The following is a 23,679-nucleotide window of genomic DNA, read 5'->3' on the forward strand; positions in this document are numbered from 1 at the left end:
ACAAAATGCACGTCACACAAAGCTAACACACAGGAGCTTCACCGGGGTAAGCCACACAGATTTGCATAACAACTGATTCAAAGTTTAGAGTGATAAATTATCACCCTAAGTAACTCAGACACTAAAAGGAACATTGTATGGATCAACTTATGAGGCATCTAGAATATGCAAATTCATAGAGAGAAACTAGATTACACTTTATCAAGGGCCTGCAGGAGATTAGGGGGTTATAGCTTCAAAAGTAGTTTCTATATGAGACAATGAGTATACCTGGAGATGATTACTGGAGATTATTCCATCACTATAAATTTAATAAATAGCACTGAACTGTATACTTTAAAAATGATTAAAATGCTAAATGTGTGTGTATAAAACTATAATGAAAAAAAATTTTTTTTTTTTTTGAGACGGAGTTTCGCCCTTGTTACCCAGGCTGGAGTGCAATGGCGCGATCTCGGCTCACCGAAATCTCCACCTCCTGGGTTCAGGCAATTCTCCTGCCTCAACCTCCTGAGTAGCTGGGATTACAGGCACGCACCACCATGCCCAGCTAATTTTTTATATTTTTTTAGTAGAGACGGGGTTTCACCATGTTGACGAGGATGGTCTCGATCTCTTGACCTCATGATCCACCCGCCTCAGCCTCCCCAAGTGCTGGGATTACAGGCTTGAGTCACTGCGCTTGGCCTGAAAATAATTTTATTTATTTAGAGTTTTACTTTTTCGAGACAGGCTCTCACACTATGTTGCCCAGGCTGGTCTTGAACTTTTAATATTAAGTGATCAACATTCCTTCTCAGCCACTAGAGATTGCCAGGGATACAGCACAGCCTACATAGACACAATCAATATTCATTAAAATTAACATACTCTTGGCTGGGCGTGGTGACTCACACCTGTAATCCCAGCACTTTGGGAGGCCGAGGTGGGTGGATCACAAGGTAAGAGATCGAGACCATCCTGGTCAACATGGTGAAACCCCATCTCTACTAAAAATGCAAAAAATCAGCTGGGCATTGCGGCGCGTGCCTGTAATCCCAGCTACTCAGGAGGCTGAGGCAGGAGAATTGCCTGAATCCAGGAGGTGGAGGTTGCGGTGGGCCGAGATCATGCCATTGCACTCCAGCCTGGGTAATAAGGGCAAAACTCCATCTCAAGGAAAAAAAAAAAAAAAAAAAAATTAGCATACTCTTGAGTTTAGTATAACCAAATGTATAGTCATTTGTGATAAGAGGCATATGCCAGAACCAAACTATATCACAAAGCAAACATGTTGGTTCAGTTGTCATCCCTCCATAATCAACAAAAGTTGTCCATTTACATTGTAACACAGGCTTCTCTTATAACAAACTGGCGTACATTTGGTAGTACTTCTCCTAAAATAGTTTGTTACATGAATTAAGTACCTCATTTAATATGCTACTTTTCAGCCCTTAGTCCTGCCAATCCACACCCAGCTACTAAGTTTGTCTTCTAACAGGAAAATCTTCTTACCCAGTTTACAATCATATTACACTCAATAATTACCACTTAATGTAAAGCAGAACCTTCTAAAAATGATAAAAGTGAGGACAATAGGGCCAGCGTAGTGGCTCAGGCCTGTATTACCAGCACTTTGGCAGGCCAACATGGGCAGATCACTTCAGGCCAAGAGTTCAAGACCAGCCTGGCCAAAGCAAAACCCCATGTCTACTAAAAATACAAAAAATTAGCTGGGTGTGGTGGTGCATGCCTCTAATCCCAGCTACTCCGGAAGCTGAAGGCCAAGAATCACTTCAACCAAGGAGACAGAAGTTGTACTGGGCCAAGATCACACAACTGCACTACAACCTGGGTGACACAGTGAGACTGTATTTAAACAAAAAATAGAGGATAATAATTTGGCCAAGGTTATATACAGCTTACCTAGCAGTGAAACTTGTATTTCAAGTCACATTTGGTTACAAAGCGAATAAAGAACTTCACAGAATTATGTAGAGTAAGTCTGATCGGCCACCGGGTCCCATGTCTCTACTATGAGCACGTTAAGAGGCCAAAACATGATTTAGATGCTCCTCTCTAAATCATGAAAAATCAGCCAGACATGGTGGTTGATGCCTGTGTTCCCAACTACTTTGGGGACTGAGCTGGAAGGATCATTTGAGCCTAGCTAGGAAGTTAAGGCTGTAAATGTGTCACTGTCCTCCAGCTTGGGCAACTGAGCCTGTCTAAAAAGAAGTTAAATTTGATGAAGTAACCAGATTATTAAAAAAGAGTTATAAAGTATTTAAGCAGTTTGAAAACCAACCAATATGACTACTGTAGTTCATATTGCTCCAAATATTAAATACTGTCTTTGTTATTTAAAAAAATTCAAGGCTGGGCATGGTGGCTCACGCCTGTAATCCAAGCACTTTGGAGGCCAAGGCGGGCAGATCACCTGAGGGCGGGAGTTAAAGACCAGCCTGACCAACATGGTGAAACCCCGTCTTTAAATAAAAAATTTTAAAAACATTTTTAAAAAGTAAAAAATCGAGTCATTAATTAGTGACAAAAATCAGTAACTTGTTTCTGATGTTTCCCGCCACCCCCCACCTGTGGGAAGAAGATAGAACAAGGCCCTACCAGCAGTGTGATGAGATCTTCTACATGGCACAGAGGTAGAAAAAAAACAAACAGTCACTGGTTTACTAATACAAATGAATACAAATCAATTCTAATGATAGGGTCATACTATATAATCCACAGAATGATACATTACAATCTCTCCACATCCATAAGAACTATTATATGCTGTCAAAGTGCAGTATGGCTAAAGTGATCCTAACACCTCAAGAGGCCCAGGCCAGAGGATCACTTTATTTGTTTACTTTTTTAATAGAGATGGAGTTCCACCATGTTGGTTAAGCTGGTCTTCAACTCCTGACCTCTCAGGCGATCCACCTATCTCGGCTTCCCAAAGTGCTGCGATTATAGGCATGAGCCACAGCGCCCAGCCCAGAGCATCACTTTAGTACGTTAAGTTTGAAAGCAGGTTGAACATGGCAAGACCCTGTTCCTTCAAAAAATTTAAAACTTACCTGGCAATGGTGGCATGTACCTGTAGTCCTAGCTACTCAGAAGACTGAGGAGAAAAGTCTGTTTGAGCCCGGTAGGTCAAGGCTACAGTGAGCTGTGATTATGTCACTGCACTCTGATCTCTAAGTGAGACCGTTATCTCAAAAACAAAGCCAGGTGCGGTGGCTCACACCTGTAATCACAGCACTTTGGAAGGCCAAGGAGGGTGGATCTCCTGAGGTCAGGAGTTCAAGAGCAGCCTTGCCAATATGGTGAAATCCCATCTCTACTATAAATACAAAAAGTAGGCCAGGCATGGTGGGTTAGGGCTGTAATCCCAGCATTTTGGGAGGCTGAGGCTGGTGGATCACAAGTCAGAAGGTTCAAGACCAGCCTGGCTAAGAATGGTGAAACTCCATCTCTACTAAAAATACAAAAAATTAGCCGGGGGTGGTGGTGCACGCCTGTAATTTCAGCTACTAAGAAGGCATAGGCAGAGAACTGCTTCAAATCAGGTGATGGAGGATTCGGTGAGCCGAGATCACACCACTGCACTCCAGCCTGGGAAATAAAAGCAAGACTCTATCTTAAAAAAAAAAAAAAAAAAAAGGCCGGGCGCGGTGGCTCAAGCCTGTAATCCCAGCACTTTGGGAGGCCGAGGCGGGTGGATCACGAGGTCGAGAGATCGAGACCATCCTGGTCAACATGGTGAAACCCCGTCTCTACTAAAAATACAAAAAAATAGCTGGGCATGGTGGCACGTGCCTGTAATCCCAGCTACTCAGGAGGCTGAGGCAGGAGAATTGCCTGAACCCAGGAGGCGGAGGTTGCGGTGAGCCGAGATCGCACCATTGCACTCCAGCCTGGGTAACGAGCGAAACTCCGTCTCAAAAAAAAAAAAAGTAGCCGAGCATGGTGGCAGTCTCCTGTAATCCCAGGTACTCAGGGGGTTGAGGCAGAAGAATTTCTTGAACCCAGGAGACGGCGGTTGCAGTGAGCTGAGACCAGGCCATTGCACTCCAGTCTGGGTGACAGAGTGAGACTCTGTTTTGAAAAAAACCAAAAACCAAAAAAACAAACAATAAAAGGGCAACACAAGGAGAAAAGACAGGATGACAGTCCTGAGAAAACTATCAAAGCAAGCAAGACAAAGTTAAAAAAAAAAAAAAAAGGCCTTGAGAACATCTGACTCCTAAGAGATAATGAGTCGCAGTTACTGTAGATGAGGCACAGGACACGAAAGCACGGTATCACGAAACAGGAGGCTTTCAAGACGATCAATAATCAATCTCTTAACCAGGAAAAAAATTACCTGTGATGCCTGTACTATGATTGGCACTCCTAAAACTCGTTGGCCAGTTAATCCTATTGCTAGAGGCACCGAGCTAACATCAACAAACTCCACATATGCAATTCCTTTGGAACGTCTTGAATTTCTGTCAGAAATCATCCTCACATCTCGAACCTAGAAAGAAAACACAATTCTGTTTGTGAAACCATCCATTGTAAGCCATGTACATAGAATTCTTTCGAGAAGAGACATTAATGTTGAAGAAGCAAAGGATGAAGTCATTATCAATTTCTTTATAAAAGTAAATCTGAGGCCGGGAGCGGTGGCTCAAGCCTGTAATCCCAGCACCTTGGGAGGCCGAGGCGGGTGGATCAGGAGGTCAAGAGATCGAGACCATCCTGGTCCAAATGGTGAAACCCCGTCTCTACTAAAAAGTGCAAAAAATTAGCTGGGCATGGTGGCACGTGCCTATAATCCCAGCTACTCAGGAGGCTGAGGCAGGAGAATTGCCTGAACCCAGGAGGCGGAGGTTGCGGTGAGCCGAGATCGCACCATTGCATTCCAGCCTGGGTAGTAAGAGCGAAACTCCATCTCAAAAAAAAAAAAAAAAAAAAAAAGTAAATCTGTAGGACAATTCCTATATTCTATCCGTATCTTTTAAAAATGTTGTAGTGCCGGGCACGGTGGCTCAAGCCTGTAATCCCAGCACTTTGGGAGGCCGAGGCGGGTGGATCACGAGGTGGAGAGTTCAAGACCATCCTGGTCGACATGGTGAAACCCCGTCTCTACTAAAAATACAAAAAATTAGCTGGGCATGGTGGCGCGTGCCTGTAATCTCAGCTACTCAGGAGGCTGAGGCAGGAGAATTGCCTGAACCCAGGAGGCGGAGGTTGCGGTGAGCCGAGATCGCGCCATTGCACTCCAGCCTGGGTAACAAGAGCGAAACTCCGTCTCAAAAAAAAAAAAAAAAAAAAAAAAAAAAAAAAAAAATGTTGTAGTAACATTTATCAACTCTAATACTGTAAGATGCAAAACAGAAACATTACCACAAACAAATACTGCTACTAAATCAAAAGATTTGATGTTTAGATATTTTCTCTTGCAATATCTACCTATTTGACCTCCCTACACAGGCTAAGATTACCTTTCCTACTGTAGAGAAAAACTCTTCCAAATCCCTTGGTCGAATTCTTGCTGCCAGCTGCATACAGAAGACTGTCCTTGCATCTCTTTCCTCAGGAGTTAGATTATCAATAGGTTCCCTAATGGGAGAAAAAGTCTAAAATTAGTTTTATAACAGATTATTTTTAAATAATTTTTTATTTCACCATATATTTCAACAGTTTTTTCAGGTACAGGTACTTTTTGGTTACATACATGAGTTCTTTAGTGAATTCTGAGATTTTGGTGTACCTGTCACCTGAGCAGCACCTCACTCCTTTCCCAACTCCTCCCCAATATTTTCATCTTTAGAAATTAGGTCTTGCTATGTTGCCTTGAACTAGTGAGCAATCCTTTTGCCCTAGAACCCCAAAATGCTGGGATAACAAGTGTGAGCCACCACGCCTGACCTAAAACAAGTGTCAAACATTCATTTTCACAGAATGAGTAAGCTGTGAAACTAGTCTGTCATATTCCCAAGCCTATTTTCAGTAAGATCTATTGACAAAAAATGTCCATAAAACTATTCAATTTAATTCAATTCCTTCTAAAGAATAAAGTTTACTGTTTCTTATAATCACATCTTACATGGCATTAGCACAGAAGTCTAATATCCTCACAATCTCAAAAAGGGTAATTTTTCTAAAGAAAGGCTCAAGCAGAAGCCTGTTTAATAACAGTCATAAAAAAATACCCCTGGACCAATCACAAATGCCAAACTGATACAGAATCAATGTAACGAATGCTTCCTTAATACAAAACCATAAATTTATAGAGAATTAAGTTTGATAATCACAATGACAAACTCAAAGTGAAACCCCAAATGATTCCAAATATTCTATTTTACAAATTTAGATTGTCTATTAACACCATCTGTTACAAAATACCAGTTAGTTTAATGTTTTAAGTCAATCCTTAAAGATGTTAAGCCTAAACATGCTCTTTTCCATTTTTTGGACGCTCTCAGGATATACAAGTGGTGGGGGGTGTTTGGATGCTTTCTCTTGCAATATCACTCCACCTAAAAGATTTGTCAAAAAACCTTTTTTTTTTTCTGAAACAGAGTCTCACTCTGTCACGAAGCTGTAGTGCAGTGGCATGGTCTCAGCTCACCACAACCTCCACCTCCCAGGTTCAAACGATTCTCCTGCCTCAGCCTCCCAGCTAGCTAGAATTACAGGAACATGCCACCATGCCTGTTTCATTTTTGTATTTTTAGTACAGACGGGGTTTCATCATGTTGGTCAGGCTGATCTTAAACTCCTGACCTTGTGACCTGCCTAACTCGGCCTCCCAAAGTGCTGGGATTACAGGCATTAGCCACCTTGCCTAGCACAAAAGCTTTTAAGGCCAAGAGTAGTGGGCAGACTGCTTGGCTCAGGAGTTTCAGACCAAGCTGGGCAACATGACAAAACCTTGTCTCTACAAACAAACAAACAAACAAAAAATTAGCAGGGTATGGTGGCTACAACTTATAGTCCCAGCTACTAGGGAGGCCAAGTTGGGTGACATTGCTTATGCCCGGCTGTTAAGAAACTACAGTGAACCATAATTACATCATGGCACTCTAGCCTTGGTGACAAAGTGAAATCCCGCCTCAAAGAAAAACAAAGCTTTTTGCTGGGCCCCACAGCTCACACCTGTAATCCCAACACTTGGGAGGCCAAGGTGGGCAGATCACCATGTCAGGGGTTCAACATCAGCCTAACTAACATGGTTTTGAAACCCCTTCTCTACTAAAAACACAAAAAATTAGCCAGGCATGGTGGCACATGCCTGTAACCCCAGCTACTCAGGAGGCTGAGGCAGAAGAATCACTTGAAATTGGGAGGTGGAGGTTGCAGTGAGGCAAGATTGCAACACTGCACTCCAGCCTAGCGAGTGAGACTCAGTCTCAAAAAAAAAATAAAAAAATTAAAAAAAAAAAAAATTAGCTGGGTGTGGTGGCAGGGGCCTGTAATCCCAGCTACTCAGGAGGCTGAAGCAGGAGAATCACTTGAACCCAGGAGGCAGAGATTGCAGTGAGCCGACATCACAACACTGCACTCTACAACCTGGGTAACAGAGCAAGACTCCGTCTCAAAAAAAAAACAAACTTGTAAATTATAATTAAGACTTACCTACCAAATCCTACAATTCTATAGTATAGCTGAATACACCATACAATAAAGTTATAAAATGCTCTTAAAGGAAATGAAAAATCTGAGTATAACAATGCTACCACCTGGCCAGGTGCAAAGAATGGCTCATGCCTGTAATCCTCCCAACTTTGGAAGGCCAAGGCTGGTGGATTCCTGAGGTCAGGAGGTCCAGATCAGCCTGGCCAACGTGGCAAAACCCCATCTCTACTAAAAATACAAAAATTAGCCAGGCGTGTTGGCACACACCTGTAGTCCCAGCAACTCAGGAGGCTGAGGCAGGAGAATCTTTAGAATTAGGAAACAGAGGCTGCAGTGAGCTGAGATCACACCAATGTACTCCAACCTGGGCAACAGAGTGAGACTCTGCCTCAAAAAAATAAATAAATAAAATAAAATAAAATAAACAATACAGCCCAGGAGTGGTGGCTCACACCTATAAACCCAAGAGAGGCAGGTGGATCATGAGGTCAGGAGTTTGAGACCAGCCTAGCAAACATGGTAATACCCAGTCTCTACTAAAAATACAAAAATTGGTGGGCTGTGGTGGCAGACACCTATAATCCCAGCTACTCGGGATTGAGGCAGTAGAATTGCTTGAACTTCAGAGGTAGAGAGGCAGGGTTTGCAGTGAGCTGAGACTGCACCACTGCACTCCAGCCTGGGCAATACAGCGAGACTCTGTCTCAAAAAACAAACAAAAATCCACGATGCTACCAACTAACACAATATTCTTTGAACCAAAACAGTAGACTGAACAGATACAATTCTTATTTTTAAGCATAAAATAATTCATGGAAACATTCAAGAACCTAGGAGTATCAATTCAAATCACCAAGATTTTTGAGGTGAAATACTTTTCCTCAGGTAAGAGAGCCAAATGGCAAAACCTACTTTTCTACATTAGGCTACTTCAAATAACTCATTATTTATCCCAAAAGTCTAAAGTTTTCTATAACTGCTATCTTGCCAACACAAAGAAATGTCTGACATGAATATGCTAATTGCCCAGATTTGATCATTACACGCTGTATAGATATATCAAAACATCACTTCATCCCATAAATATACACAATCATTGTATGTCCATTAAAAATAAGAAATGCAGCTGGGTACAGTGGCTCACGACAGCAATCCTAGCACTTTGGGAGGCAGAGGTGGGCGGATCATCACAGTCAGGAGTTTGAGACCAGCCTGCCCAACATGGTGAAACCCCATCACTACTAAAAATACAAAAATTAGCTGGGTGTGGTGGCAGGTTCCTGTAATCCCAGCTACTCAGGAGGCCGATGCAGGAGAATCACTTGAACCCAGGAGGCAGAGGTTGCAGTGACAGAGATTGCCCCACTGCACTCCAGCCAGGGAACAAGACCGAGACTGTGTCTCTTCATCTCAAAAAAAAAAAAAAAAAAAAGGTGGGGGTGGGGGGAGCAAGAAAAATTTATTTTAAGTAAAACAGGTAAATAAGATCACATTAAAATAACTTTTGTGGCTGGGTATGATGGATCACACCTGTAATGCTAACATTTTGGGAGGCCAAGGCGAATGGATCATCTGAAGCCAGGAGTTTGACACCAGCCTGTCCAACAGGGTGAAACCCCGTCAATGCTAAAATACAAAAGTAGCAGGGCATGGTGGTGTATGCCTGTATTCCCAACTACTTGGGAGGCTGAGACATGAGAATTGCTTGAACCCAGGGGGCAGGGGTTGCAGTGACCCAAGATAGTACTACTGCACTCCAGCCTACGTGACTCAGATTACGTCTCAAAATAAATAAATAACGTTTGCTTCCTTTTAATTACATGAAATTAAAGTGAAAGCTACTGAAAAATCAGTAGAAATTCACTTGATTAATTAAAGTACTAGAACTGAAAAAGGAAGCAAAAGCAAAATTTAATATGGTCTTAATTACTAAATATCATTAAATTTAACAGTACCGTAAGCTGCAAAGCTTCATTAAGAGCTAAAGGCTTTAAAGAAGAAAACTACCTCACAGGGCTCTTGTCTTTTCTGAATGGACTTTTGCTTCGGGAACGTCGTCTGCTGCAAAGTTAAAAAGTTTCAGAAGTTATCCAAACAAGTACAGCATGTCAGTTCCTTGAAAAACAATTTAAACAATTCAGAAGTATGTTTAAAAACCTTAATTTGATGCTATGAGGCAACCCAATCTTTCCTCGGATGGCACTGTTAAATTTTGGTCCGGAGCTAAAAAGGAAACACAAAATTACACTAGTTACAGGTTTAGGGTCTTGCTAAGATCGCATTCATGCGCTCTTCAGCAAGACTAACATTGTTTAGGTTGCTGCTTTTCCACCTCAGTTATGAAGAGGAAACAAAAATACTTAGATGTCTCTTAACTTTATCCCAGGCAAGCTGCCCTTGAATTTATCCATCCTGGACCACTGAGAGGTGCCAAGACCAAAGGTTACGGCCTCAAAATTTTCAGATTCTGAAACTGCGCACACCCATTTTCAGTCTATAGATTATTTTTTTAAGCTACATCTATATAAATACAGTTTTGAGAATTAAAAAAAACACACACCTATAAAAAAATAAATCCCTCTGAACTTCCTCACACCACAAGTAACTATGATTAACAATTTGGTGTGTATCTTTGCAGAACCTCTTTTGGGAATGTATGTGTGTGCATGTACAAATACAATACTCATACATATCTTCTTTTTGAAAGACTTATTTTAAAAACTAAAGACAATTTTTTAGTCATGCAACTTAGGTATTTCCCCATTCAACAGTAACTCTTAGACAGCATGACACCATTTAATACGCTATACTTCAGTTGTTTCAAAATATTCCATCATGAAGATGTTAATTTACCAATTCTGTATAAAACTTTTTGAGGATTTATCATGACTAATGGAGTGTTTTCAAAAAGATCACAAAGGTAATTATTATGTAGTAACAGTTTTTGTGACTTAATATTAAGACCAGGCTAACTTAAAGGGACTAGCCAGTTGTCCCTTAGTGCTCATCCTGCTATCTTATTCGAGAAGAACAGCGAAATAAAGACATTGTGGCCTGTCCCACACTTGATCTAATTTTCATGGACACTACGCCTACCTACAACATACAAGTAGTTCCAAATAAACCACTTTATTAAATTGGTCCTTTGCAGTTCAGACTAACGGTGATGACTGAAAATCATTTACTGGATAAAGTTCTCAAGTAATTAGTTATAAGCTATTTTCTTCCCCTTCAATTAAAAAATATTCTCAGTTATAACCTCAAACTCAACATAAGAACTAAGTTATTTTTAAATAAAGTTAGACCAGGATCCACCAATCAGAAAGTATCCATCTCTCAAAAGAATTAAGCTAATTTCCTTCCCTACATTTAGTTCATCCTGGTAAAAAGATTTAACATAATCCCATTTTAAGAATGCAATGAATGGAATAAATGGAACAAAAACTGAGGATCTCCTACTGCTGTATAGCATTCAGAATTAGAACAGCATTGCAGTCCTGTGTTCAGCTATCAAAAGTTAATGAAATAAGCAGAATAAGGGAACCCATAAAAAGTGAAGTTCAGTTTTATTTTAAAAATCAAAGAGCTAGAATCCAAATTCATGTAATGCCAAAACATTTCACGAATCCATTAAGTCCTCTGAGAACTTTACATTTTCTTCTCATTCATTACTTACTAATAACTTATCTGCAACTTGTTATCTCAAAACGTTAGAAAACAAATGCTTAGCTTAGTGGGTTAAGTAACTCGCCAAGTGATTTAGGCCTTTGAATTCCATCCATAACCATTCAACTCTTAAAGTTAGAAGGGTTATTTTTAATACATTCCAAAGTTTACAGCAGTGTGTTTATTAAGAGGAATTAACCTCATAAAGCATTAAGGACTGCTAGAGTCAATCCTCAGAGCTGTAAGTGGTTTTGTAATATACTTATTTACTAACCATAATGAATCTGTTTGCCACTTTTAAATACCTACATTCAAATTTCTGGTGATTTAATCTTCAAAACAATTTTAGTTTAGAATACCTTTTACTATTATTAACAAATCTTAAATACAGATGAGCCCAAAAAAAGGATCTTGACAAAGACCCACACACAACAAATTCACAACTGGCCTGTCTTTTCAGCTGATGACAGCCACAGTTACAAGACATTTTACTTACTGTTTACTAATTACTAATGTGTAACTTAGTATTCATCAGAACGTTACAATTTTAAGTAAATATATACTTAGCAAATACTGTAACAGCTCGGACACTGTTAAGTTTCTCAGGTACTTGGGCACTACAATGTCATCTTTTTCAAGCACTCTAGTGCTTTAATGTAGTTTCCATTGATTGGCATACAATTTTAAAACAGTTTAACAGAAAATAATCTGTATGCCTAGTAAAAGCAAATTTTTACATATTTGTCTATGCACTGTATTTCCAATTTAGAAGCATTCAACGCCAATATTCTTAATTCAATACTGTTTAACCAATCATTAAAAAAAATTCACAATTTCAAACCGCTCAAGTTAAACTGCATACCCAGATAATAACCCTCAAACCAAAATGGTAACTATAATTACATACTAAGGACTTCTGTAGCGGCCTCTAAATCTCCGATCTCGACTTCTTGAGCGGCTCCGTCGTCTTTCTTTGCTTCTACTTCGCTTCCTTTCCCGGCTTTTGCTCTTTTTCCTTTCTCTATCTCTACTTCGCTTCCGTTCCTTACTTTTGCTTCTCTTTCGTTCATGACTACGACTTCTGCTCTTGCTTTTTTTCCTCCTGAGAAGAAAAAAATTCACCATTATCACGCCAGTTTAAGAACTCACCATAACATAGTACCTTTTATGGCCAGAATCTTTTCTGTATCCTTTCATAAATTTATTTGGCTAGTTTTACTATGATATGATGGTACATAATCACACTTTAAAAAACTCCTGTAAACCGAACACTTTGGGAGGTTGAGGTGGGTGGATCAAGAGGTCAGGAGTTCAAGACCAGCCTGGCCAACATAAGAACTAAGTTATTAAGCCTGTCTCTAATAAAAACCCAGAAACTAGTCAGGCGTGGTGGCGTGTTCCTGTAGTTCCAGCTACTCAGGACGCTGAGGCAGGATAACTGCTTGAACCCAGAAGGTGGAGGTTGCGGTGAGACAAGATTGCACCACTGCACTCCAGCCTGAGCAACACAGCAAGACTCTTGTCTCCCAAAAAAAAAAAAAAAAAAAAAAAAAAAATTCCAGGTATGATAATCAATATCCCACCTTTGCCTTATATTAACATTACTGAAAATCAGCAGACGATATTATTTGAAAGACACCATCCTCTAAGAGCAGAAATTGCAATGATCTCCTGAGATTTAGCTATAGCTTTAAAAAGGAAAGGGATTTGTAGGCAAGTACAAATCAAAATGCAAACCTTTGGTCTGTCATAGAACAGGCAAACAAAAGCATTACCGTAATCCAGAAGGTATTAATAAAACAAATTTACAACAGAGTAGTTAACATTTAAGTACTAGTACTGGTTCATTTTTAAAAATTTGCATCAAATACAGTAATTTACTATTAAGTCAATTTTGCACCAATTTACAAAAGGAATTATTTTATACTTTCAAAGGGTCATCCAGACATCAACATTTTGGTTTTCATGGGCAAAATTGCAATGATAAAGGACACTAAGAACCAATGGAGCCCGGGCACAGTGGCTCATGCCTGTAATCCAGCATTCTGGGAGGCCGAGGTGAGCAGATCACTTGAGAGGAGTTCAAGACCAGCCCAGCCAACATGGTGAAACCCCACCTCTACCAAAAATACAAAAATCAGCTGGGTCTGGTGGTATGTGCCAGTCATCCCAGCTACTTGGGAGGCTGAGGCAGAAAAATCGCTTGAATGCAGAAGTGGAGGCTGCAGAGAGCTGAAACCACACCACTGCGCTCCAGCCTGGGCAACAAGAGCAAAACTCCACCTCAAAAAAAAAAAAAAAAAAAAAAGGCTGGGTGCAGTGGCTCATACCTATAACCTCAGCACTCTGCCAAGTTTAGTCGGGTGGATCACCTGAGGTCAGGAGTTCAAGACCAGCCTGGTCAACATGGTGAAGCCCTGTCTCTACTAAAAGTACAAAAAAGTAGCTGGACATGGTGGCACATGCCTTTAGTCCCAGCTACTCAGGAGGCAGGAGAATCACTTGAACCTGGGAGGCAGAGGATGCAGTGAGCAGAGATGGAGCCACTGCACTCCAGCCTGGGAGACAAAGTGCCACTCTGAATCAAAAACAAAAGAACTAATGGAACTTTTGACATTCCCAGACTTTAATGTGACCATTTCAAATACTTCCTAAAATTACAATGAATACACCAGAAACTGGAGTATGCCATTTTTAAGCCAGTTTATAGAAGCCTGTGGGTATGCAATCAAAAGCAATGATCATCTTAACCTTCACAGATCTTCTTAAAATCTCAAACTGAAAACCAAAAACCTTGTATCTTTCTGTTCACTTCTGTATTCTTCAGTCTACCACCCATTCATAATTAAATCATAATCTATACTTCTGTATCATCACCCAAATTTTAGAGGTGCCTTCAGATATTTCAATATCAATTGAAAGACATTTCAAAATCAACTTATTCCACTAAAACATCAATCTGTAGTGGCTTAAAAATTAAACACTTTGACAATTCTTTATCATTATCTGATATGTGATTGTTTATTCCTTATCGAAGCAAAGTTACATAGCACAAGAGCAACTGAGGTCTGCCTCAGAGAACCTGTAAGCAGGTCATCTTAGAGTGCATTGAAAATAGAAAATGAAGACACCCACCTTCTGGAATCTTGAAACCCACACTCCAATCACAAGGAGATGTAGAGCTTTCCAAGGAGGCAGAAACTTTGTCTAAAATTTCAAGATAATCCACCTGACTGTCAGAAATGTATATATGCTAAGTAGCACATGACAGAAAATTAGGCTAGGCTCATTATTTATATAGAACTCATCAAAGGAACGCCCAGATGGGCAACAGGTAACACTCCAATTCTGTTGCCTAAAAAACGTAACACTATCTCTGTGACACTATTCTAACTAAAGAATTCTGTAAGATTTCTAAAACCTGAAGTCCTGAATATAATAAATTAGGGGACAAGGTAAAAAGTCCAAACCCCTCAAAAACAGACAAAGTTTTTGTTCTGCTCATAGATGGGCTACCGCAAGAGAGGCAACCAGCCTATTTACCTCTCACAGGACCCAAAACTTATTCTGCCAAAAGAAAATACTTGAAAATTGGAGAGCTAATTTTAGTTTATGGTCTTCTAGGACTTTTTGTAAACAAGTCCCCATTCACATCTGAAGGCAACCCCAGACAGGTAAAAAGACAGCAACATACTAAGACATTCAGAAAATACAATATTTCGCATAAAAGCCCAGAGAAAAACATAAGGGTGCAAGAAACCAGTGTATTTCCAGCTTCAAAGAGCATTTATAACATTAACTAAAGAAGGGTTTTCAAAATCCACACTAATAGTCAAATCCTGTTACAACTTAAAAAGGACTTTCCAAAGTCTTTAATGGCAGTGAAATTTTGTACTGAACATCATTGAAGTAAATGGTCCACTGGGCTGGGCCTTTGGACTTTTTGGTTATATGGCCTCTGCTGTAAAGGTGTTTTGCTATAACTGGATTTGACCTCTTCCATGTAAGAAGATCTAAAATTTAAATGCAAAGTATTCTGGAAAATAAGAAGAAAAATAGAAAAGTCATTTATTCCAAAATTTATAGATAATCCACACCACAGTAGCCAATATATTTCAACTGTGTCACTTTAATGTTATCTTTTATCGAGTAATTTTCTAAAGAGCTTAACGGAATGGACACTGATTTAGACTTTGCAAAACTGGTTACTTTAACAAATAATATTCCCATGAGCACAAGCTCAGGCACTTAGGCTGCATACTTTGAGCTCTTCAGGAAGTAGGCTGACAACCAATTCGTGTCACAAAAAACTTTGTTGCTTTATTCTAGGATACAATGAAATGTATGCTGAGAATCAGAAGTATACAACTAAAAAACAAATTTAGTCAGTCAACTCAGTTTCTCAGAATATGCATTTTTCTACTACCTAACAAGCTTATAGCTCAATATGGCTTTTAAGACAATGAAGTTTTAGAATGAAAAATGTAACATGGTACTTTTCTTTGGTTAGGAAATTTAATTTAGTACTAAAGGTTAAAAGCAAAGGCAGAATGTTTTATATGTTCTCTATATATTCCTAAATACATAAATTTTCTTCGAGGTACATTAAAATGAATTTCAAAGATAAAGTTCCTTTACAAAAATCAAGAGTCCTGATTGAACAAGGGAGTCATTTATTTCATCATCTATAATTGAGGAGAAGTCTGACCAAGTATTTTAAGATTACTAGAGAAAGTGTTTCGAAAGGGTCTTCCCTTAAACAATCATATGGTTAAAGAAAATTGTCCATTCTTCTATTTAGTCCTATAGGACTCTACATTAGTCAAAGGCCACCGAACATCACACATGGGACAGCTTAATGCTCAACTCCCTTATAAAAGCCTGTAGCCTTAATTTGGATAAAAACAAGTAAAAACTGGATACGACCTTAGTGGCAAAGAGTAAAATGAGAGAATGTTACAACAATGAAGGTCTGTACCCAACAGTTATGTTCTTATCCTTCTGGCACTTGAAGCGAAATCATTACTTAACCACTAGGGCTAACACCTAGATTAGACAATTTATGTCACTTTATACGGATAAGCCTTCCTGGGTTTTCTTTTGATTAGAAAATTGCAAAAGAGAAACATTAGGAAACCATTACTTTGGCAGAAGGTCTAAAACCAGATGACATAAACCATGTGATGACTGGTTGGTTGCATCAGATGACATCAAGACTAAACCCAACCTGATCCCCAAAACTTATTTTGATTGGTGAGGAACTATCAATGATTCCCATCCAAGCTTACACCAGAAAAAAGGTCATTTTCTAAAAATTGTATCATTTTAAATCTATTACATCATTTTGGGGGGAGTACAAAAAGAAAATTGGCTTATCAAGCCTTTAATAATCCTATATAAAATTTTCTCATCTATTTTATGAAATTTTATCCACCTTCCTACCATAGTTGTAGTGACAATAACTGAGGTCCTTAATATAAAGCATTTAGGGCTCTTAGGAAAAGCCAAAAAGAAATCAAGTAAGTGGCTATTTTTCTCTCATTTTTCATTATTATAAGGTCATTAAGTATGACAGATTTGTCTAAGACAAAGTCTCACTCTGTCACCAGGCTGGAGTACATTATCGAGATCTCAGCTCATTGCAACCTCTACCTCCCAGGTTTAAGGAATTCTCCTGCCTCTGCCTCCCCAGTAGCTGGGACTACAGGCATGTGCCACTACACCCAGCTAACTTTTGTATTTTTAGTAGATACAGGGTTTCACCATGTTGGCCAGGCTTGTCTTGACCTTGTAACCGGACCAACTCAGCCTCCCAAAGATCAGAGGCGTAAGCCACCCCGCCCAGCCCAGATTTTTTTTTAAGATGGATTCTTGCCGGGCGCGGTGGCTCAAGCCTGTAATCCCAGCACTTTGGGAGGCCGAGGCGGGTGGATCACGAGGTCGAGAGATCGAGACCATCCTGGTCAACATGGTGAAACCCCGTCTCTACTAAAAATACAAAAAAACTAGCTGGGCGTGGTGGCGCGTGCCTGTAATCCCAGCTACTCAGGAGGCTGAGGCAGGAGAATTGCCTGAGCCCAGGAGGCGGAGGTTGCGGTGAGCCAAGATCGCGCCATTGCACTCCAGCCTGGGTAACAAGAGCGAAACTCCGTCTCAAAAAAAAAAAAAAAAAAAAAAAAGATGGATTCTTGGCCACAGTGGCTCATGCCTGTAATCCCAGCACTTTGGGAGGCTGAGGCAGGTGGATCACTTGAGGTCAGGAGTTTGAGACCACCCTACACAGCAAGATAAAACAACATCTCTACTAAAAATACAAAGCTAGCCGGGCATGGTGGTACATGCCTGTAATCCCAGATACTCATGAAGCTGAGGCAGCAGAATCACTTGAACCCAGGAGGCAGAGGTTTTGATGACCAGAGATTGCACGATTGCACTCCAGCCTGGGCAACAAGAACAAAATTCCATCTTAAAAAAAAAAAAAAAAAGAAAGAAAGAAAGAAAAGAGTGCCTGTAATCCTAGCTATTCAGGAGGCTAATAAGGCAGAACTGCTTGAACCTGGGAGGCGGAGGTTGCAGTGAGCTAAGATCACATCACTGCACTCCAGCCTGGGTGACAAGAGCAAAACTCCGTCTCCGGGGGTGGGGAGGGGGCACATGGAGTCTCACTCTGTGATGCAGGCAGGAGTGCAGTGGTGCAATCTTGGCTCACTGCAACCTCCGTCTCTGGGGTTCAAGTAATTCTCCTACTTAAGCATCCTGAGTAGCTGGGACTGCAGGCACGTACCACCACACCCAGATAATTTTTGTATTTTTAGGAGACAGGGTTTCACCAATGTTGGCCAGGCTGGCCCAGAACTCCTGGCCTCAAGTGATCTGCCTGCCTTGGTCTCCCAACGTGCTGAGACTATTCAGGCATGAGTCACCACAGCCTGGCCGACAAAAAGTTTTAATATGGCACCATAAACACAGCCTAATGAAACAATTTAATGTTTACAACATGACCATATATTAAGAATCACGGCCGGGCGCGGTGGCTCAAACCTGTAATCCCAGCACTTTGGGAGGCCGAGGCGGGTGGATCACGAGGTTGAGAGATCAAGACCAACCGGGTCAACATGGTGAAACCCTGTCTCTACTAAAAATACAAAAAATTAGCTGGGCATGGTGGTGCGTGCCTATAATCCCAGCTACTCAGGAGGCTGAGGCAGGAGAATTGCCTGAACCCAGGAAGCGGAGGTTGCGGTGAGCCGAGATCGCGCCATTGCACTCCAGCCTGGGTAACAAGAGCGAAACTCCGTCTCAAAAAAAGAATCGCTAACCGTAGAGCTCTTCAAAAATGAATATACTCCAACCTTATAAAGTGGATCTCGGCTGGGCTCAGTGGCTCACCTGTGTAATCCCAGCACTTGGGGACACTGAGGTGGGCAGATCAGGTGGTCAGAAGTTCAAGACCAGCCTGGCCAACAAAATGAAACCCTGTCTCTACTAAAAATACAAAATTGAGGGAAGCATGGTGGTGTGCATCTATAGTCCCAGCCACTAGGGAGGCTGAGGCAGGAGAATCACTTGAAGGGCGATGGGAGTGGGGCGGAGGTTGTGGTGAGCTGCGCAACTCCAGTGTAAGAAACAGAGCGAGACTCAGTCTTTAAAAAAAAAAAAAAGAATCGTTTGAAGTCAGGAGGTGGAGGTTGCAGTGAGCCCAGATCCCACCACTGCACTTGTCTAGGCAACAGAGCAAGACTCCATCTCAAAAGAAGAAAAAAAGGCCTGGCCCATGGCTCATGCCTGTTACCCCAGCACTTTGGGAGGCTAAGGCACAGAGATCACAAGGTCAGATCAAGACCATCCTGGGCAACACGGTGAAACCCTGTCTCTACTAAAAACACAAAAATTAGCTGGGTGACATGGCACATCCCTGGAATCCCATCTACTCGGGAGGCTGAGGCACTAGAATCACTTGAACCTGGGAGGAGGAGTTTGCAGTGAGCTGAGATCACGCCACTGCCCTCCAGCCTGGTCACAGAGACTCTGTCTGAAAAATAAAAAAAGTGGATCTCATCATAACTGTTATTTAAAGACTTTTTGTACGGTATTCTCTACCAGTCTGTAGTAAGAGTTCCTAGTGTTACTCATCTTACCCAAATAAAGTGTACAGATATATTAATAATTTCCAAAACCGCCACCCTGTTAAGTCTAGAGTTTAAAAGGCCTAAGATAATGAAAGCCACCCTAAGTACTTAAGTCTTCTTTCTGTCTCATCTCCTCCAAAAGGGCCTTTGAGCAGCAAGGAGCAAAATTAATTCACAGCTTTGACTCCTTCAGCAATTTAAGGCAAACAATATTTTCCATGGCCTAGTTATTATCTAACTTAACTCTTTCTCCCTTTTAAGATCAATGGATATGTTTTATCAGTAAGATCACCAATTTTTTTTTTCTTTCTCTAACATGGGTCATAGGAAACAAGGATCACCAAATATTAAACCAAAGTTAACAAATTAAAACAGGACAACCTCTAACATAGAACTTGTCACCAGGTTGTCATGATGGACTTGGAGGGGAAGGTATCTAAAACTATATTCTGAAATCTAAGCAAAAAATCCACCGTTCCTCCAAAAGTTTGTCCCAAAAGGCAAAGAACCAATTTTCTAAATGAGGCAAAGAAAAACTTCAGAAGGGAATTTTGTAAACTTTAGCCACAGAAACAAAACTTATGGTCTAAAATCACAAAAAAGTTCACCACCCTCCCCCAGTCCCGTTCTTAAAACTTACTTTTTGCTACGTTCTTCATGGCCGTTGGCACTGCTCAACTTGTTCTCATCCTAAGCAGGGTTGATAGAAGAACATCATGAGGACGAAGTGGTAACATTTCAAGTTGTCAAAGGGTAAAGGGAACAGGAATAAGAAAATACAAAACAATTTTAAAACTAATTATTTATTTATAGTTTAACATGGAAGGCTATAAAAAAATTTAGATAGGTATGTGTTTAACCACTTTGTTGCTTACATTTAAGTCGTCAAGATACAAAAATAAAAAAATCTTTCCGTATTAACATGTTAAATTTTACTTTCTTATATAGTTTAAAGTTATCCAGATTTACAACGTTGAAGTGGTTAAATATAATTTCCATAAAACATGAAGTCCTGTTTTGAGCTTTATTCCATGTGCTATGGTCCCTTTGGTCAGTACCATGGCTCTATTTCTGCCTAAGCCCCAAGTGGCCATGCTAGCAGCCAGCCACTATCGATTTCCTGTGACCGATGCCATTCCTGAGATCTTCGCCCATTTCCGTTGGAGGGTTGGGACTGTAAGAGCTTGATGCCACCTCTGTCACACATCTCGCCCTGAAGCAAACAGGGATTCACACTGCTTTAGTAATGTTGACTCCCAAGAACCCAAGAAAGTCAATTAATAATCCACCAGTCCAGCCTAAACATTTCCTACTTCCATACCTGTTTACATGGAATTACATCCATGTTAAAAAACTAAGACAAGAATCTTAACATTAAAACAGAAAGCTCTTCAAGAGTCTAAGCATTACAAAATTACATACACTATTTAAAGCTATCAAGAATTCATCCAAATTGGTACCACATGGTCGTGCTATACAATCCAAAACAAATGTATTATTTTTAAAAGGTTTAGCGAAATGTTTATTATTTTAAAGTTTGATTACATCAGCTATAGGAGTAAAGTGCTAACTTAGAAAGCTTACAGTTTGTGACACCAGTGATAATGCATGCATACTGCTATTTTCACCACCAACTGGTGAAACAATGAATAGACAGTTTACTTTTACTGCGATACCGAAATGAGTCAAAGACTATATTAGCCAAAATAATTCCTTTGTTTTTAGTGTGAAATACTATGGCAGGGCCTAATTAAAAATAAAACAATATGGAGAACAGTAAAACAGTCATCAAGTGACTCTAAGCTGTAATACTGCCTCTTGTATTTTTTTTGTTTAATTTCTACTCAGGGATCCAAGAATTTTAGTAATTATTAACTGAGCAGCAGATTGCCACTGGCCTGTTTTAAGATTTACTATCACCAGTCTTACATAGATACATATAAATTTTTAAATCTCACCCATTTCTTCTTAGAAGACTTATTAGAAGATTTAACTTGCCACAGACTGGTTATGCTTTGTTATTCTTGGACCCCTGCTTTTTCCCAAACCACTACATTCACCTTTTTGCTATACCAAACTGGAGCTGGTAATTCTTAGTTGAGTCATTTTACCTAGGGGACCACGGTACAGCGATAAGTCACTCAATTACTACCTTATGATTGACAGTTCACACTGGAATCAAAGGTGAATTCATGGGAGTAGAGGTGAGATATCGTTAGGCAAGTCTACAAAGAGAGATAGATGGGCATTTATTCATCACGCTGAAGTGAAACTACTGCACAATATTATTACATCAATAGCATATATTTACTTTTGTAAGTTACACGCAATGCATCTCTGATAAGATAAATCAAGAGGGCTCCGGGGAGGTTAGTTTACATTTCAGCAGTAGTTTCGTGAATAATGCTAAATTAAGAAATATATAAACCTCACCGACATGTTTTTTCTCACCTTCTTGTAAGGAGCCTCAAGCATTGCTTCAATATCAATATCGTCTGCCATTTTCTCTAAACGCCTAGGAAAAGAACAAGACAATTTCTTCAGTAAACATTTATTTGAGACATAATTTCACTCTTGTTGCCTATATTGCCTAACATTTTCTCCAAACGCCTAGAAAAAGAACACGATTCCATGAGTAAACATTTTTCTTTTTTTTGGAAACGGAGTCTTTCTCTAGCTGCCAAGGCTGAAGTGCAGTGGCGCGATCTGGGCTCACTGCAAGCTCCGCCTCCCGGGTTCAAGAGATTCTCCTGCCTCACCTCCCAAATAGCTGGGATCACAGGCGCCTGTCACCACGCCCAATTAATTTTTGTATTATTAATAGAGACGGGGTTTCACTATGTTGAGGAGGCTGGTCTCGAACTCCTGACCTCAAGTGATCCGCCTGCCTCGGCCTCCCAAGTGCTGGGATTACAGGCGTGAGCCACCGCGCCCGGCCTGGTAAACGTTTTTCAAATCGACTGTATTTTTTTCTCAGCCAACATCCTCTAAAACGAGAAAAACCTCCAAAAGCCCTACAATGAATGAGTAAAGTGACACGAATTTTAACAAGGTTTGCTTCTGTAAGTGAATCCGAAACACCTCTTACACCAAACACACGAAAATGGAGACTTCAATGTCCCATGTTTAAAACCCTGCTATCAACTCCAAAAACAAACTGCGAGACCCGAGCGAGAGCGCCTCTTTCCGCGCAAAAATCGCGCTGCCATTTTAGGGGCAAAGGGAAACTCCCTCCATTAGGAGGGGTTGTGAGCCAAGGCAGCGTTCGACTGGCGCCATGTTAGGAGGTCGCGGCCTGCCCAGGCCTCGAAGGAGCCAGGTCACCATCCTATCGCGACCTCTCAAGGGTCTTTGCCACAAGAATCCAGACTCTACCCGACAGAAAAATAAGGGCGTGGTCGCTGAAACAGGGCCGATTTCTCGAGAACCTCCCCCCACTCCGGTCACTAAAGACCTCCAAGAGCGCCCCTCGGTCCAAAAAGGAGTGAAACCTAGAGAAAGCTGGTATAATACGCGGGTCCGCGACGTCCCAGTACCTGTGCCGGCTTTCGGGGGCCTGTGGAGCTCGTGCTCGTGAAGAGACTGCTGCTGCTGCTGCTGCCGCCGCCGCTGCTGCTGTTGCTACTGTTAAGCCCCTAGGCCCAGGCCGCGGGACTGCCCAGCCCGAATATCGGGCTCCGAGGACGGCTAGGCCCAAGCGAATCTAAAAAAAACAATGGAATTAGAGAAGCCCACGCGGAAGAGCAGGACGGCGGCTTCGGCAGCTCAGGATCCACCCCTGCGACAGCGTCGGCAAGCTCCCTGAAATGGCGGCCGCTGCTTCCCTGTACTCACATTCACCAGCACACATACACACACAAACACACGGGGCCTCACGGAGCCCTCAGCACGGGCTCTCGCGAGAAGCTACCCCACGCTCCGAATCGGAGCGGCCAAAGTATCGCGAGATCTAAATAAGGCCCCCAGCGACCGTAGCCCAATCTCGCGCAATGATTGCGCCATAGACATTCCCATCCCCCATTCAGAGGGGCGCCTTTCACTACCCCTCTGCATAAGCACTCTAATCTCGCGAGACGGCGCGGGTCTCTAAGGCAAAGATAATTGGTGGACTGCCTGTCAATCTTTCAGAGAGCTCCTAGCTGAGTGGAGTTCTGCGGTGGCCGCCCCTTCGGTGGCGCCTCCTCACGGCCATCTGAATATTCTTCCCGCACAGCCGACCGCCTCCGCTCTGGCCTCCCACCCGGATGGCTGTCAAGGTCGCCGTAAGGCAACCTAG

The 23,679-nt window shown here is 41.3% G+C and overlaps 1 protein-coding gene across 4 annotated transcripts in view; it reads right to left on the minus strand.

The window, feature by feature from the left end:
* The window catches only part of RBM39 (RNA binding motif protein 39), a 47,614-nt gene extending 24,345 nt beyond the window's left edge, over positions 1–23,269 (minus strand). For 2 of the 4 annotated variants that reach the window (XM_039479753.2, XM_039479752.2), the window contains exons 1-8: positions 22,940–23,269; positions 21,855–21,918; positions 20,044–20,093; positions 12,182–12,376; positions 9,766–9,831; positions 9,616–9,669; positions 5,472–5,589; positions 4,349–4,501 (exon numbers count right to left, since the gene is read on the minus strand). In XM_039479753.2, the coding sequence (XP_039335687.1) occupies positions 4,349–4,501; positions 5,472–5,589; positions 9,616–9,669; positions 9,766–9,831; positions 12,182–12,376; positions 20,044–20,093; positions 21,855–21,905 (687 nt within the window). In that variant the 5' untranslated portion in view covers positions 21,906–21,918; positions 22,940–23,269. The remainder of the gene's footprint in view (positions 1–4,348; positions 4,502–5,471; positions 5,590–9,615; positions 9,670–9,765; positions 9,832–12,181; positions 12,377–20,043; positions 20,094–21,854; positions 21,919–22,939) is intronic. The other 2 variants (XM_039479755.2, XM_039479754.2) reach the window with 1 other exon arrangement.
* Between the last annotated feature and the right edge of the window lie 410 nt (positions 23,270–23,679).

Source organism: Saimiri boliviensis, chromosome 9 (assembly GCF_048565385.1).
Source record: "Saimiri boliviensis isolate mSaiBol1 chromosome 9, mSaiBol1.pri, whole genome shotgun sequence".
NCBI lineage: Eukaryota > Metazoa > Chordata > Mammalia > Primates > Cebidae > Saimiri > Saimiri boliviensis.